Source organism: Malaclemys terrapin, chromosome 5, assembly GCF_027887155.1.
Source record: "Malaclemys terrapin pileata isolate rMalTer1 chromosome 5, rMalTer1.hap1, whole genome shotgun sequence".
In the NCBI taxonomy this organism is placed as follows: domain Eukaryota; kingdom Metazoa; phylum Chordata; order Testudines; family Emydidae; genus Malaclemys; species Malaclemys terrapin.
Window position 1 is genome coordinate 127,164,576 of NC_071509.1, and position 13,511 is coordinate 127,178,086.

The 13,511-nt window shown below is 38.8% G+C and overlaps 1 protein-coding gene across 5 annotated transcripts in view; it reads left to right on the plus strand.

Moving 5' to 3' along the window:
- Positions 1-13,511, plus strand: part of LIN54 (lin-54 DREAM MuvB core complex component) — a 64,372-nt gene that overhangs the window by 21,043 nt on the left and 29,818 nt on the right. For 4 of the 5 annotated variants that reach the window (XM_054030885.1, XM_054030887.1, XM_054030884.1 and 1 more), the window contains exon 2: positions 7,395-8,125. In XM_054030885.1, coding sequence (XP_053886860.1) covers positions 7,436-8,125 — 690 coding nt within the window. In that variant the 5' untranslated portion in view covers positions 7,395-7,435. Of the gene's footprint in view, positions 1-4,406; positions 4,441-7,394; positions 8,126-13,511 lie in introns of those variants that run through there. The other variant, XM_054030883.1, reaches the window with a different exon arrangement.

Genomic DNA, 13,511 nt, shown 5'->3' on the forward strand with positions numbered 1-13,511 from the left:
CTGCAATAGATGCCTGGGAGCTGGCTGTCTACAGATTCACATCTCATAAGATTACATTCACTTCATGTATGGAAGGGCTAAAAACTTCAGTTTTTAATTAAACTTTACATTAAGGGAGAAATTGATGCCTTAGCCACACTTGCCAGGCAATGGTTCCCACTTGCTACTGATGAGTAGATTTGGGGAAGTATTTTTCAGTTTGCATGCAGCTTATTGTAATATTCAAAATCTCTGGTTTCAAGCCATGCCGCGAGGAAGACACTAGGCCATAGTTTCAACTGTGTAATCATAGGCCAGACACTGCTTTAGTTTGACTATTACTTTTGACTTTGGCCTAATTGTTTACTATTAATATAGTTTCAAGAATTTAAAAAAAAATGGAGATGGAATTTTTGATCCTTAAGACAGTGCAAGAACAGTGTAATTGTATAGTATCTTGGGTTCATGTTATTGGTGCTTCCCAGTACTTTGTATAAATGCAATTTTTATATAGTGTGTGTTGAGACATTGTTTTCTTAGTGAAGTGTAATGTAATTCTAATTATTATTTTGGAATATAAAACTTTGATACTTTGATCTTGTAGCAGTGATAACATCTTAATAACTTTGGTAAAGTGTGACATCTGAATGGGTTCCTTTCTGTTCTTCTTGCATTATACATTCAACAGAACCGGTCATTAAATCCAGCTGCCTTGCAGGTCTGTTTTTAATTCGTGTTTGTTACATATTTATTCCACTGGTCTATTGTCCCTTAATCCCCTCTTAGGGGCAAAAGGATTTGTGTTTTTACTTGTTCCTTTATGGTTTGTAAAAGAAGAGTCTGAACATCCTTACTCATCTTTACTCATCTTTACAAGGTTTTTTTTGGCTTGAAAACAAGCCTTACCTTACCTTGCTATATATTCTCCTTGTTTGCCTTAAAAATATCAGGAATGCCAAGTAAATTGTCTTCCCTGTTTTTGATGACAAATTCCTTGAGTGACTCAAGTGGAGTTAGAGCTTCCACAGCCCTTAATTGAAGGGATTGATATGTTGTATCCTTAACAAAGAGAAATTTTTCTTTCTGTCGTTTGTTAGAAAGGTGTTAAGAGAAATAGAGTTTTAAACAATCTACTTCCTTAGTATCTCTAATGTTATAATTAAATAGTTCTCAATTACCCTGTTAACTCTTCCGAGGTATACAAGATCTGAATAAAAAGCTTAAACACATGAAAATCATTTCCATTAGGACCTCTGTTATACATAACAAGGGAACAAAAAATAATATTCCAATTTTTTTTTTCCTTTGCGGGTCAGAGTTAGGAATTTAGGCTGCTTATCTTTTTGTACCCTTTCTAGACGTACCACTCTAACCTTCATGGCTATTGACTAGAATTTGAATTGTATTCTAAGTAATCCCATTTTTGTTTTGTGTTTTTTGTTTGTTTATATTTTTGTTGGTATATTGTTCAAAACAAAAGCAGGACATAAGTTTATAAATGCTATTATTGTTTCCTGCATGGATCTTATCATTTTTATATTTGTGTATGGGTTTACTATTTTGGTAAAGAAAATAACCTGTCTATGCTTCTGCAGTAGATTTTCTTCAGCAACAATCGGTTCAATAGTGAAGTACCACATACTGCCCAAATTAGTAGCTTTAAAAAATAGTCCTGCAGACCATAACTCATGGAGGAGCCTTTATTTTTTCTCTCTCCCCCTCCCCCTCCCATCTTACCTCACCAACATTGATTTGGAAGCTACAGCATCTCTTCAGTTCTCAGAAATTCATTAACTGCCGTGCAGTTTTGTTATCTCAGCTAAGTATTTACTAGGAATCATGTTTTATGCTTCTAACCATATTCAAATTCTACATACTGTACTTCTTTTGTTTGCTCTAAATGATTGTGCACAATTTTACACAAATCAAACAATCCCCCAAACCTGACCATAGCATATATAATTGGTAGGGCTTTTAAGACAGCTGAAATGTTAGTGTTTTTAATTTTTCTTCTGTTTTTTCATTTACAAAAAGGGATGACATGCTACCATTATCTATCTGTAAGGGGAGTTCTACATACTGCTCTATTTCTTTCCTTGATAATGGACACAAATATTTTCCAGAGACGTATTTAGAGGCTATTAGGTTTTCAGGGAACAACTATATCTATGAGGTTGTCCACTGTCAGTCCAAAAAACAAAACACTAAGGAAGAAATCATGAATAGTCCTCCTTTCCAGTTCAGTAAAGACCATCTTAAGTCCACTGAAGTTAACAGAAAATCTCCCATTAACTTGATTGTGCCCCGTAAATCCAAGTCTTCCACAGCTCAAACAACCTGCAGAGATCTCTGCACGTTTGAGTTGTTGTAGCACTTCTGAGCAGTTCATTTTCTATTTCTGTCTCTTGGGAGCTGAAAGATTTTAATGATCTTTTCTTCTCATCCTGCAAGAAGATTATTTTTCTAATTAACCTCGTATTGTATTGTCCTACTGCTTATGGCTAGTGTAAAACCTAGGAGAATCATATTGCTGTGAACGTGAGTAGCAGATGTAGCCCAATGCACCTGGGTTGATTTTTTAACTCTTGAGGGGTTGTGATAGTGTTATATCCTAGTTAAGGAAAGATGTTGCTGAGATTCTCTTGGTTTTGGGCTTGGATTCTGAAACCCTTATTTCTGTAAGGGCTTTCTTGGTACTTTGCTCAATATGCTGACATTATTCCCAGAGCCCACACTGTTCTAAATAGTGTTTCTATAGGATTTGCACACTGCGTTGAAGTGGAGGTTTTTTCAGCATTAAGGATCTACCAGCTGTTGTATCTGGCAAAACTGTTTCATTTTATTTGGCACAAGGCAATGGCTCTGCTGGTCAGAAGAGAACGTCACTCATTTTGGGGATTATGTTGAAAGATTGATGTATATGTTTATGTAGCTACTTTTAGGTTTATAAAAACTAGCTGCATGCCTGAAATTAACCAACTGCCTTTGGATTGATGTGAGGAAAATTATTTACTGGTGAAAATTGCATTCAGTAAATTAATTTGAAATTACTTTGGCAAGGTCAAAGGAAATGGGGAAAGATCATAGATGTAATTAACTTTGGCATTTTAAAAATTCTGATTGTTTTTAACATTTAACTTGTGCTACACAAGTCATTAGCTTATACTATTGATTCTGTAATTTTCATCAAAAGAATCCTATCTACCTTTATTAGTTTGCATTTTTACCAGTGAAAATGTACCAAATTATTGTAATGCTATAACATTTTTGTTAGAAATTCATCATATATAAAGTAGTGAATGGGGATCAGGATTTAAATTTACTGAGAGGTTCTTATATCCATATGTAAATACAAGAAGCCAGGCCATCTCCTTGTTTTTTGCATATCGTAGAATATCAGGGTTGGAAGGGACCTCAGGAGGTCATCTAGTCCAACCCCCTGCTCAAAGCAGGACCAAGCCCCAACTAAATCATCCTAGCCAAGGCTTTGTCAAACCTGACCTTAAAAACCTCTAAGGAAGGAGATTCCACCACCTCCCTAGGTAACCCATTCCAGTGCTTCACCACCCTCCTAGTGAAAAAGTTTTTCCTAATATCCAACCTAAACCTCCCCCACTGCAACTTGAGACCATTACTACTTGTTCTGTCATCTGCTACCACTGAGAATAGTCTAGATCCATCCTCTTTGGAACCCCCTTTCGGGTAGTTGAAAGCAGCTATCAAATCCCCCCCCCCCCCAATTCTTCTCTTCTGCAGACTAAATAATCCCAGTTCCCTCAGCCTCTCCTCATAAATCATGTGCCGCAGCCCCCTAATCATTTTTGTTGCCCTCTGCTGGACTCTTTTTCCAATTTTTCCACATCCACAAGGCTCACTGCATTTATCCTTTTTCTCCTATTTCTCTCTCTCTCTTTCTCTTAAAAAGTCATTGCAGCCAAAGATGGCAACTTTGGGTACTTCCAAATATGGAAGTATATTTTATTATATTGGGGTAGCACCGAGGAGCCCTAGTCCTGGACCAGGCCCCCCTTGTGCTAGGTGCTGTACAAACACAGAACAGAAAGCTAGTCCCTGCCCCAAGGAGTTTACAATCAAAGTATAAGACAAGAGAATGCAGGTGGATACAGACAGATGGGAGAGCAGAAGGAAATGATGAGACCATGTTGGTCAGCATGATAGGTAGTTGTCTTGGCACACCTGTGCTGAATCGTTGCCAAGTGATTTTGTATTTTCCTATTCTGTGGTAAGTCTTGTCTGATCATTTGGGTTATCTTCTAAGCAGAAGTGTGGCACTATTATCTAATATGTCCTTATAAGAAGTACTGTTTTCTGTACCAGTAGTTACAAGGCATGGCGTCACTACAGACTGTGCTGCCATCATCCGAGAAGTAAAGTTTTCCAAAGGAGGTATTTCTGGCAGTGACATCAGAGAAATAAACAGTTTTACGTCCTGGCCAATAAGTGAGTTGTGCATTTGTGGGCATGCCTGTGGGTTATATGAGTAAGTTATCTCACACTAGTAGCTGAAGCTTGGTATAATGTTGAGAAATAAAGGCAGCATAATTTATTAGTGATGTTAATGTCAGTGCAGTATTTTATCATGTTCTGAGATCCATTTAAAAAAACAATCCCCTTAAAATAAAATGGGTTTTCATGGCTGCAGTTGAGGGGTTACTTATGTGCCATTAAGTGTAGGCATGTTTATGCATTCATGTTGTGATGCTCTGAGTACCGTTCCCAGACCTAAAGAAGAGCTCTGTGTAAACTCAAAGCTTGTCTCTTTGACCAAAAGAAGTTGGTCTAAAAAAGATATTACCTCACCCATCTTGTCTCATTCATGTTTCTTTGGAAAAATAATTGGCGCCTGATCCTATGCTGGTTATGGAAGCAAAAGAGCTCATGTGGACAGAGCTTCTCTTGGATGAGTGAGAGTTTTGCCTACATGAGGCATAATGCATAACATTTCACATATTACAAATAAAGCCTATTTAGAAAAGGAACAGTGCAGCCATATAACTATATGGTAGCTACTAAATCAACCATGTTGCAAAAGGGGTTATCATTTTAAATGGCTTTTAGTCCTAGAGACTTGTTCACTTTAACCATTTAAACAGCCAGTCACTTTTTAGCTTGGCTTTTTTTAACAGTGAAATATTTGTCATCACATACATTACTTCCTTGCTTTAAAAGAGTAGAAAAGATATTTGAAGGAACAAATTTTGAACTTGCAACCTTTGAAATGTGAAACTAGCATCTTATCCACTAGATTCTACAGTCTTTTGTTACTAGCCTAGGGAATTGGTAGGTCTTAAATTAGCTATAGAAAAGTTTCCGATCCCTGATGGCAACAAAAACGTTGATTTTTTTTTAAAGGGCCATAGAATTCGTACAAAGCCTACTCTTGTTCATAACAAGCTGTGTTTGTGATGACATACAAAAAAATTTCCTACACTATTGCTAAAAATAATAAATAAGGGAGTTTGGTTTAAATACTAGTATGTTTAAAAAATTAGCCTTTTCCCAAAACAGGCAAAGAATAAAGTTCTAATGCTAAGTATTGTTATGAAAATATCCCAAATTTCCCATCAAGTTTATTATAGAAAACAAACTTGGCTCAAGCCATTAATACCAAACTCTGGTCTACACTACAAAATTACTGCGCTATAACTACATCGCTCAAGGGTGTGGATTATTCACACTCCTGAGTGACGTAGTTATACAGACCTAAGCACCGGTGTAGACAGTGCTATGTCGGCGGGAGAGCTTCTCCCACCACCATAGCTGCCACCCCTCACAGAGGTGGAATTATTAAGCCGACAGGAGAGCTCTCTCCTGTCGGTTTAGAGTGTCTTCACCAGAAGCGCTACAGCGGCACACCTGCACCTGTGCTGCTGTAAATCTGTAGTGTAGACCTGCCCCAAGATTCTCAGTTCTTCAAGTGTATTTGATGCAAAACTCTTTGTTAATGACCTGTAAGTTCCGAGCTGCACCATAAAAATGTTTCGTTGATCGTCTTTTTCTTGTATAGTTTTCTTACAACATTCTAATGAACAAAAATAAACTGAAACTAGTGGGAATCCCTGCCTCTGTTAATTGCTTTCATCATCAGCCTGTCAGCATATAAACTAGATAACATACTGCAGTTTTTCCCTAGCTTCTGTACTTCATGGGTGAATGATCTACAGTTATTCTATGGTCAGTTTGGCTATTATCATAAAATGGTGCAAATTCAGACACACAATGGCACTGTAATCAATAAATGCAACCTCGGCATTTAATCCATGCATTTTAAACCATCCACAACAATAATCCATTAATTATGAATGGGAGTGCTGTAAAAATGGCACCACTGTACTTTGCTGTGCAACGTGCAAACCCAGGTTTGCGAGGACAAGGTGTTACGGTTGCTACACCCTGAGGTTCAGCGTGAATGTTGTAAATGATAAGAGGGTACATAGTGTGCCCACCCACTACAAGGTGAAAGAAATAAGCTGATGGAAGGAGGCAAATGGTGAAGGAGGTATTTTAAAATGCTGATCATTGTTGACTGACAATGTTACCTTTTTAATGGGAAGTCTAATATTCATGCTTCTGTATCATATTTACAGGAGATTCTGCCATTTTCATTTTCCCCTCTTCAAGGTTTTTCAAGTTAAGAGACTCACATGTATAGAACCCACTGCTAATTCTGTTTTTTAAGCTTGCTTTTCTTTCTAATCAATTCAGCACACCCTGCTGTGTCCTGCAGATTAGTTCATTTATTCACTGGATGTTTTATATTACAGTCACAATTTGAGGCTCTTTCTTTTCTAATAAGTATAGAACAAGTGAGCTGTGCTTTTCCCCCCACCCCGTGGGACAACCGAAGCATGAAATCATCCATGGCTTTGAAAAGCAGCACTATTGGCTTGGTTCTCAAATGGGTTGGTGATCAAGTTCAATAGATAACTAAGTTTGTCACTAAAATAGCTCTGCTTTCCCATGTGCTGTTGCTGAGATCACTGAAATTAATACTCGTAAACAAGTGAACTATTAGCACATTCACTACTTCAAACAACTCCATGGAATGACAGCTTGGTAATGAATGTTGGCATGTGTGACCACTAAAACCATTCATGAACTCTTACATTTTAATTCCTGGCTTTCTCTGGCCTAAGGAGATGTGGGTGTATTGTAATGCTGCTGGAGGAGGTCTGATCTAAATTAGGATTATTCAAGTAAATGTATTAAAGAATCAAGGATAAATTTCACATGAAAATATAGTTCTGCTAAAATTCCTCCACCTCCAGTATTTGTGCACTTATGTTCCTCTGTGGTAATACTATTCATGAAGCTTTGCAGAAATGTATGTTGTCATGGAATTTAATAATTTATGACCTACTAATTGACCTTTATTATTATTATTTTTAATACAGTTGCAGTGCCTGGTCGTTGCCTTACTGCCAGAACGTCTACGATGGAGGTGGTGTCAGCAGAGGTGAACAGCTTACTCCCTGAGGAGATAATGGACACTGGTATAACTCTGATGGAAGACGATAGCATTGAGGCTGTTATTGTGGCGTCACCTATGGGAGATGCTATTCCTATGGAAACAGAACTGGAAGAAATAGTGAACATAAGCTCAGCCAGTGACTCTGCAACTACAATCACAGCCACCACAGAACCAGCTACCGTGCCCAGCAATCACTCAAGCCAAGTTACAGTGAATACCACAATTACAAAAACTGACACTAATGCAACAGTAAAACCTACCTTGCAAAGTGGCCTCCATAAACTTGGTGCTCAGACTCCTGTCACCATCTCAGCCAATCAGATTATTCTGAACAAGGCCACTGATCTTAAACTTGGCAACCAAACTATTAAACAAGAAGGACAAAAGCTAATTGTGACAACTTTGGGAAAGGCTGGCCAGCCAATTGTCTTAGCACTACCCCACAACCAGCTACCCCAGACGCAGAAGGCCACAATTCAGGCTCAGGCAGGAGACCCCAAGGTACCAGCCCAGCAGATCAAAGTGGTTACTATTGGAGGGAGGCCAGAGATGAAGCCTGTCGTTGGTGTCTCCTCTTTGACGCCGGGAAGTCAGCTGATAAATACTGCAGCCCAGTCTTCTGTATTACAGACCCAGCAGTTAAAAACAGTACAGGTAAAAGGGGTTGTACTAATGAAACTTTTTTAAAATTAAACCCTTTTTGTTTTAAAACTAAAACTGTTCCCATATTGAAGGTTCGTTTTTGTTGATAGAAATGTGTTTGCATGTGTGTGCACACGCAACCCTCAGAATTCACTGTGCGTATATATAGAATATTGCTTCTAGTGTATCCAGTCATATGTGAATGTATTTAAATTGTAAGTTCTTTACATCCAACTACCTTTTCAGAGATTAAGGTTTATCGTGTCTGTGCCATCAGAATTTATTGCAGTGGAGAGAATTCTTCAGTGAGCGTTTCAGTTAATCCCATATACCTTTAGGAAGATTGAACTCTGCATGGATATTAAGTTTATTTCTTCTAAATCCTTATTTCTTTCTTCCCGATTGCTGTTTACATTTCTAAAGCACACCCGGCTGAATCTGGAAAAAAGATCTTCCCACAAACATTAGCTGGGGATACGAGAATAAAACTCAAACAGTCTATATAAAAAACAGAATACTTGCTGTGCATGTAAAATGATGGCGCCATAAGCCAACAAATTAGAGTGCTAAACTTCCAAATGGATATTTCACAGCAAGCAAACACAAACTATAGCATGCATAACATTTGAGACTATGTATTTTAAAGCACCATACAATCTCAGTGTTATTTTCCAGTGCAGTCTTTTTTCATATTGCTCGGTGCTTGCAGCCACATCAAAGCTGAAGATCAAATCCCTGACTAATGTTGATTGTTAGTGTTTGACTGTTCCCTACTGATTTCTTTTTTACTTCCATGGTTAATGTTAAGGTTGGCAGAATATCTTTAAAAGAGGCGGTGGCTCCTGACTCAGCATAGGCACATTTAAGAATGGATCAGGTCCTGCCATTTGGCTTGCGTTGTAGAGCTGATGCTGGCAGTTAAAAGAAAGCTAAAGGAAAAAATGCATAAGCTGTGTGGCACTCTCGGGTTGCAGCATTTATCATTTTCCTCTTGCCTCTGGCATCTGAGACTTGAAAGGCTGTGATTCTTCCTGGTTGTCCTCCGCTATTTGCTTGCCTTTAGGAATCCTGAAGGTTTTCCTGATTAACTGATGTATGTCCAACTGCAAGGCCTTAAGAGTCACTGCTCTACAAAACGAACTTGCTCTTCCCCTTTGGTTCCTTTTGTAAAAGAGATGTAACTGTTTGCATTTGGCTTTTCAAAAGCTACTATTAATGTTTTTGATTAAAAACCACCCCCCTATAAAGCTATGCCAGCTGCACGCATGTTTAATAATATGTAAGAGATCCATAAGGGTAGATTATGGCTTAGTGTGGGCACTGTGGTCTACTGCAGCAGTTTCTTGACAAAACAGGCTCATCATGTGATACCGGGTCTTTTTTTTCCCAGCTGCTTCTACAGAGAAGTTTATGTAGTAGTGTCAAAGGTGGACTAGTGGTAGGGGAATCATTCTGGAGAAGAAGAGGACCAAGTGGCAAACAAGCAAGTGCAGAGAAGCAAGGGATATAGAGGAGGGGAATGGATGGGATTGGGGAGAAAAAAAACGCAGACCAAGATTCAACAGTGTGACTAACTGTTTTAAAAACAATAAAGCACTTACTGCAACAAAAACAGAAATATATAAACACTTCCCTCATACTGCTTTTTCCTTGTAAGAAATTCATAATACAGGGATATTATGTCATTGCAAATGGGAGAGAAATCCATGATCCACAAGATCGTGAATGTGAGAGAAGGTGTTGTGTGAGGGAAAGATAATCTCACTATTAAGATCTTGTCCACACTTACAAAGTTTGAGAATCCTGATCTTGGCGATTAATTGTGACAGAGGGAGTCAGGAGATCCAGATTCTCTTTCTGGCTCTGATTAACTTTTCAGTTCCCCAGTGTGTGAAATGGTGATGCTATTCTCCTACCTCAAGGATTTTGTGAGGCTTAATTAATTGATTTGTAAAACCATTTGAGATCCTCCAATGGAAGGCTATGTAAAGTGATAATAATTTATCTTATTTATTTATTTAAAATACTGTTTGACTCTGAAAAGTGAATTGATTAAAATCAGCCTGGGATCTGAGAATCTAGCTGTGTTCTTAACATATATCATTACTGGTATTAAAAGTTGTTCAGGTCATGTTAGACCTTCAGTTACACCAGTACAGCCCCATTGTCTTCCAGTTTGGACCTTAAGTAACTGATACAATCCCATTACTTTGGAAAAGGCAAAACTAATTGGAATTTAGTAAAACATTCTATAGCATCCAAGTCCCTCTCTTAGTGCTATGTTGAATCCTCAATGCTACTGAGAGTAAAATGCATTATAAACTTGGGCCTTGTCTATGCTAGGAAAGGTTTGCTATACCAGCAAATCTTCCTAGTGTAGAAGCAACTTATACTGGCAAAAGAGATCTTTTGATGATATAACTTATATCAGTTCTCCCGCTGAAATAAACTATACAGGCAAAAGGACTCGTATGATGTTATAAATGCATCTATACCAGGGCTTTTGCCAGCATAAAAATATAATAAAAAAATCACACTCCAACCCCCATTACTACCAGCAAAAGTTCTGAGTGTAGATCTGGCCTTACTCATGCCTCTATCTAATCTCATGCCCAGCCCCATCTCCACTCCAATTGCTAAATGAATTTGTCTTGCTGTGATAACTGGCAGAGCCGATAGGTTGCAATAGAGAAAATATTTTAAGCCACCTCAATGGTATCTTCGCTTCAAATTAAAAACCACCCTTCTCTCCTCCCCCTCCCTGCTCCAAACCCTGCTCCCTGAACCTGTTTCTTCAAGCTCAGTCATCTTTCCTGAAAAATAGGTGTGGTACTTCTCTTCACCTTTGCTCTATCACATCTCCAGATTTGACATGACAGAATACTGTGGATAGGTTAGTTGTATTTGCATGTATAGGTCAGAATCATCTAGCATATACTTGTATAAGCATATTCTAATCTAACAGATAAGGGCAAAATTTGCCTTTAGATACAGGTGTGCTGTTTCCACTGAGCTGTGAGTGCACATCCCGGGCAGAATTTGACCCTTACTATAAATAAAGACACTTGCAAAGCAGCCTGTTTGTATTCTCTCTGGAGCAGAGAGCTGAATGCATTTCTCTTGTGATATTGCCACATCACATTTCCTTAGGGGAGAGCTGCTTGCAGGGAAGATTCTTCACGCTCCAATTCAAAGAACCTAGTAGGACTGGTCAGAAACTTCACTGGAAAATACTAGTTCATCAAACTTGACATTTCTTGCTAAAGCCAGTTGGGTTTGATGAACTTTAGCTGAATCAGAGGCAGGGTTCTGTCAGAAACCTGCCTGGTTCCCTGCCTGCTGTGGAGCTGGAGGTCCTGAAAGCCTTAGCTCTGACCAGGGTTCAATTCCCAGCTCCGCCTCAAGAAGTATGGAAGTCCTGGGATGGGCTCCCGAGTTCCAGGGTTTGCGGCTCCAGGGCAACCCCCCATGCTGGCTGCCCCAGACTGGGAACCCCAGGACTTCCAGACTGCCGGGCCAGCTGGGTATTTGGGATGCCCACTGTCCCAGGAGTGTGGAAGTTCTTTAGTTCCTGGTCCGGGGCAGTCCGCGTGGCAGGGCTGCTCTAGAGCTGCAGAACCTGGGAGCCCTGGGTAGCTGCTGCGTAAAATTGACATTCTTGTCAGACACAAGTCAATAGAATTAGTTGCAATCTCTTTCTGCTGCAATTATCCCCTCCTGCTCCCCTCTCTGTACCTGATCTCCCCACCACCCACACTTGCAACCCCTGGCTTCGCAAAGAAAAACAACCACCACCAAAACTCTAGTTTGAGTGTTCCTAAAATATTTCACATGAGCAGCAGCCCGATATATGGCAGTGCTTTAAAACGAGATGAATCACTATTCATTAGTAATACCTAATGCCATCTCAAACAAAATTGTTCCTGCTAGACATGGATTGTATGCTGAAATAGCTTGACTTTTTGACATCCCTTGTCACTTCAGAGAGGAAAAGTGACTGAATTATAGTAATAGTCCAGAGCAGGTGAGACTGATTTCTGACAGGGCAGAGACAATTTCCGGGGGTTTATTAGTAGACAGATATTTACTGTTAGAGGTGTGTGTGCATTTATGATACTTTTTTAAATTGTACAAGCAATTTTACTGATAAATATTTCTTTAAAACAAATGTATTTTAGGATTTTAAACAGCTGCCCATCATGGTAGTGTCTATTATTAGAGCTAACTCTTAACTTTCATTAAACCTACATGCTACACAATTATACGCTGCAATGTAGATGAGATCTGCTCTTTCTAAACAATTAAATATAATGTACTACTAATATTTTTTTACTCTCAAACTTCTGTTTACTAATTTCTGTCTCCCATATGTTCTAACAAACTTTCATTTGGGCTAATAGTAAATTTTGCCTCATTTTAAGGCTCTAAAACTATATGAGCTGCATACTGTATTATATTCTATATTTTCTTTCCACATTTTTTAAAGATATTTTGATCTTTTGGTTCTGTACTTTCTGAAACTGAAGAGAAAATCAGTGCCAAGGCATAGAATAGTATGTACAGTATATGTAAGGAGAATAAATCTCCAGGCCACAGCTGGACTTGATTCACGGATTGTATAAGGTAGAACTTTTCTTTCTGGAATAATTTTGCATTGCAGTGCAGAGGAGTCCATGGTTTCCGTTAAATGAGATCTGCTTTCTAGCTGTGTCTGGTTTTAAAACCATCTTCCTTTTGCTGCTGTTGGCTGAGCACAGCTGAGGGAGGACAGAGGCACAGTTTGTTTTACTAGGGAGGTTTCATTGTCAAGACAGTAACACTAAATTCCTTGAAAAGGACGGCAGCTAATGTACTAGGATGATTCTCCAGACAGTTACAGGCCTAATGCCTCCCACAGCCATCACTAGATGTGAGCACTGACTCCTCCAGTGGTGCTGTCTATATAACTTGTATCACAGAGTACATTGCTGTGATCTGAAATGACCCAACTGCTAGTTCTTGTTTGAAGGTCTCGGAGCTGATGGTGGGCTGATGCAGATCAATTTTAAAACTGCAGCATTTCTTAAAAACAAAACACCACGGGTGCTTTTAGTCAGTGATTAATATAACTAGAAACTAGCCCACTTGGCAATAACTTCCTCTTAATGGCCTCTTTACTGTGGCCATATAAAATCATAATTTACATGTCCAAATTCTTGCAGTGTTCACAGATTTTATTCTCTATAGGTTACTCTAGAATGAAATGTAATTGTGGTTCTGATCCCAAGTTTTAGGGCCTGATTCTCTACTCTGTTGTCGGTTTTATGGTGTAGCAACTCCATTCAAGTCACTGGAATTACACTGGTGTAAATCTGGTGGTGTTGAGTGGGAAAAATAAACTTCTAATCTACCACACTGG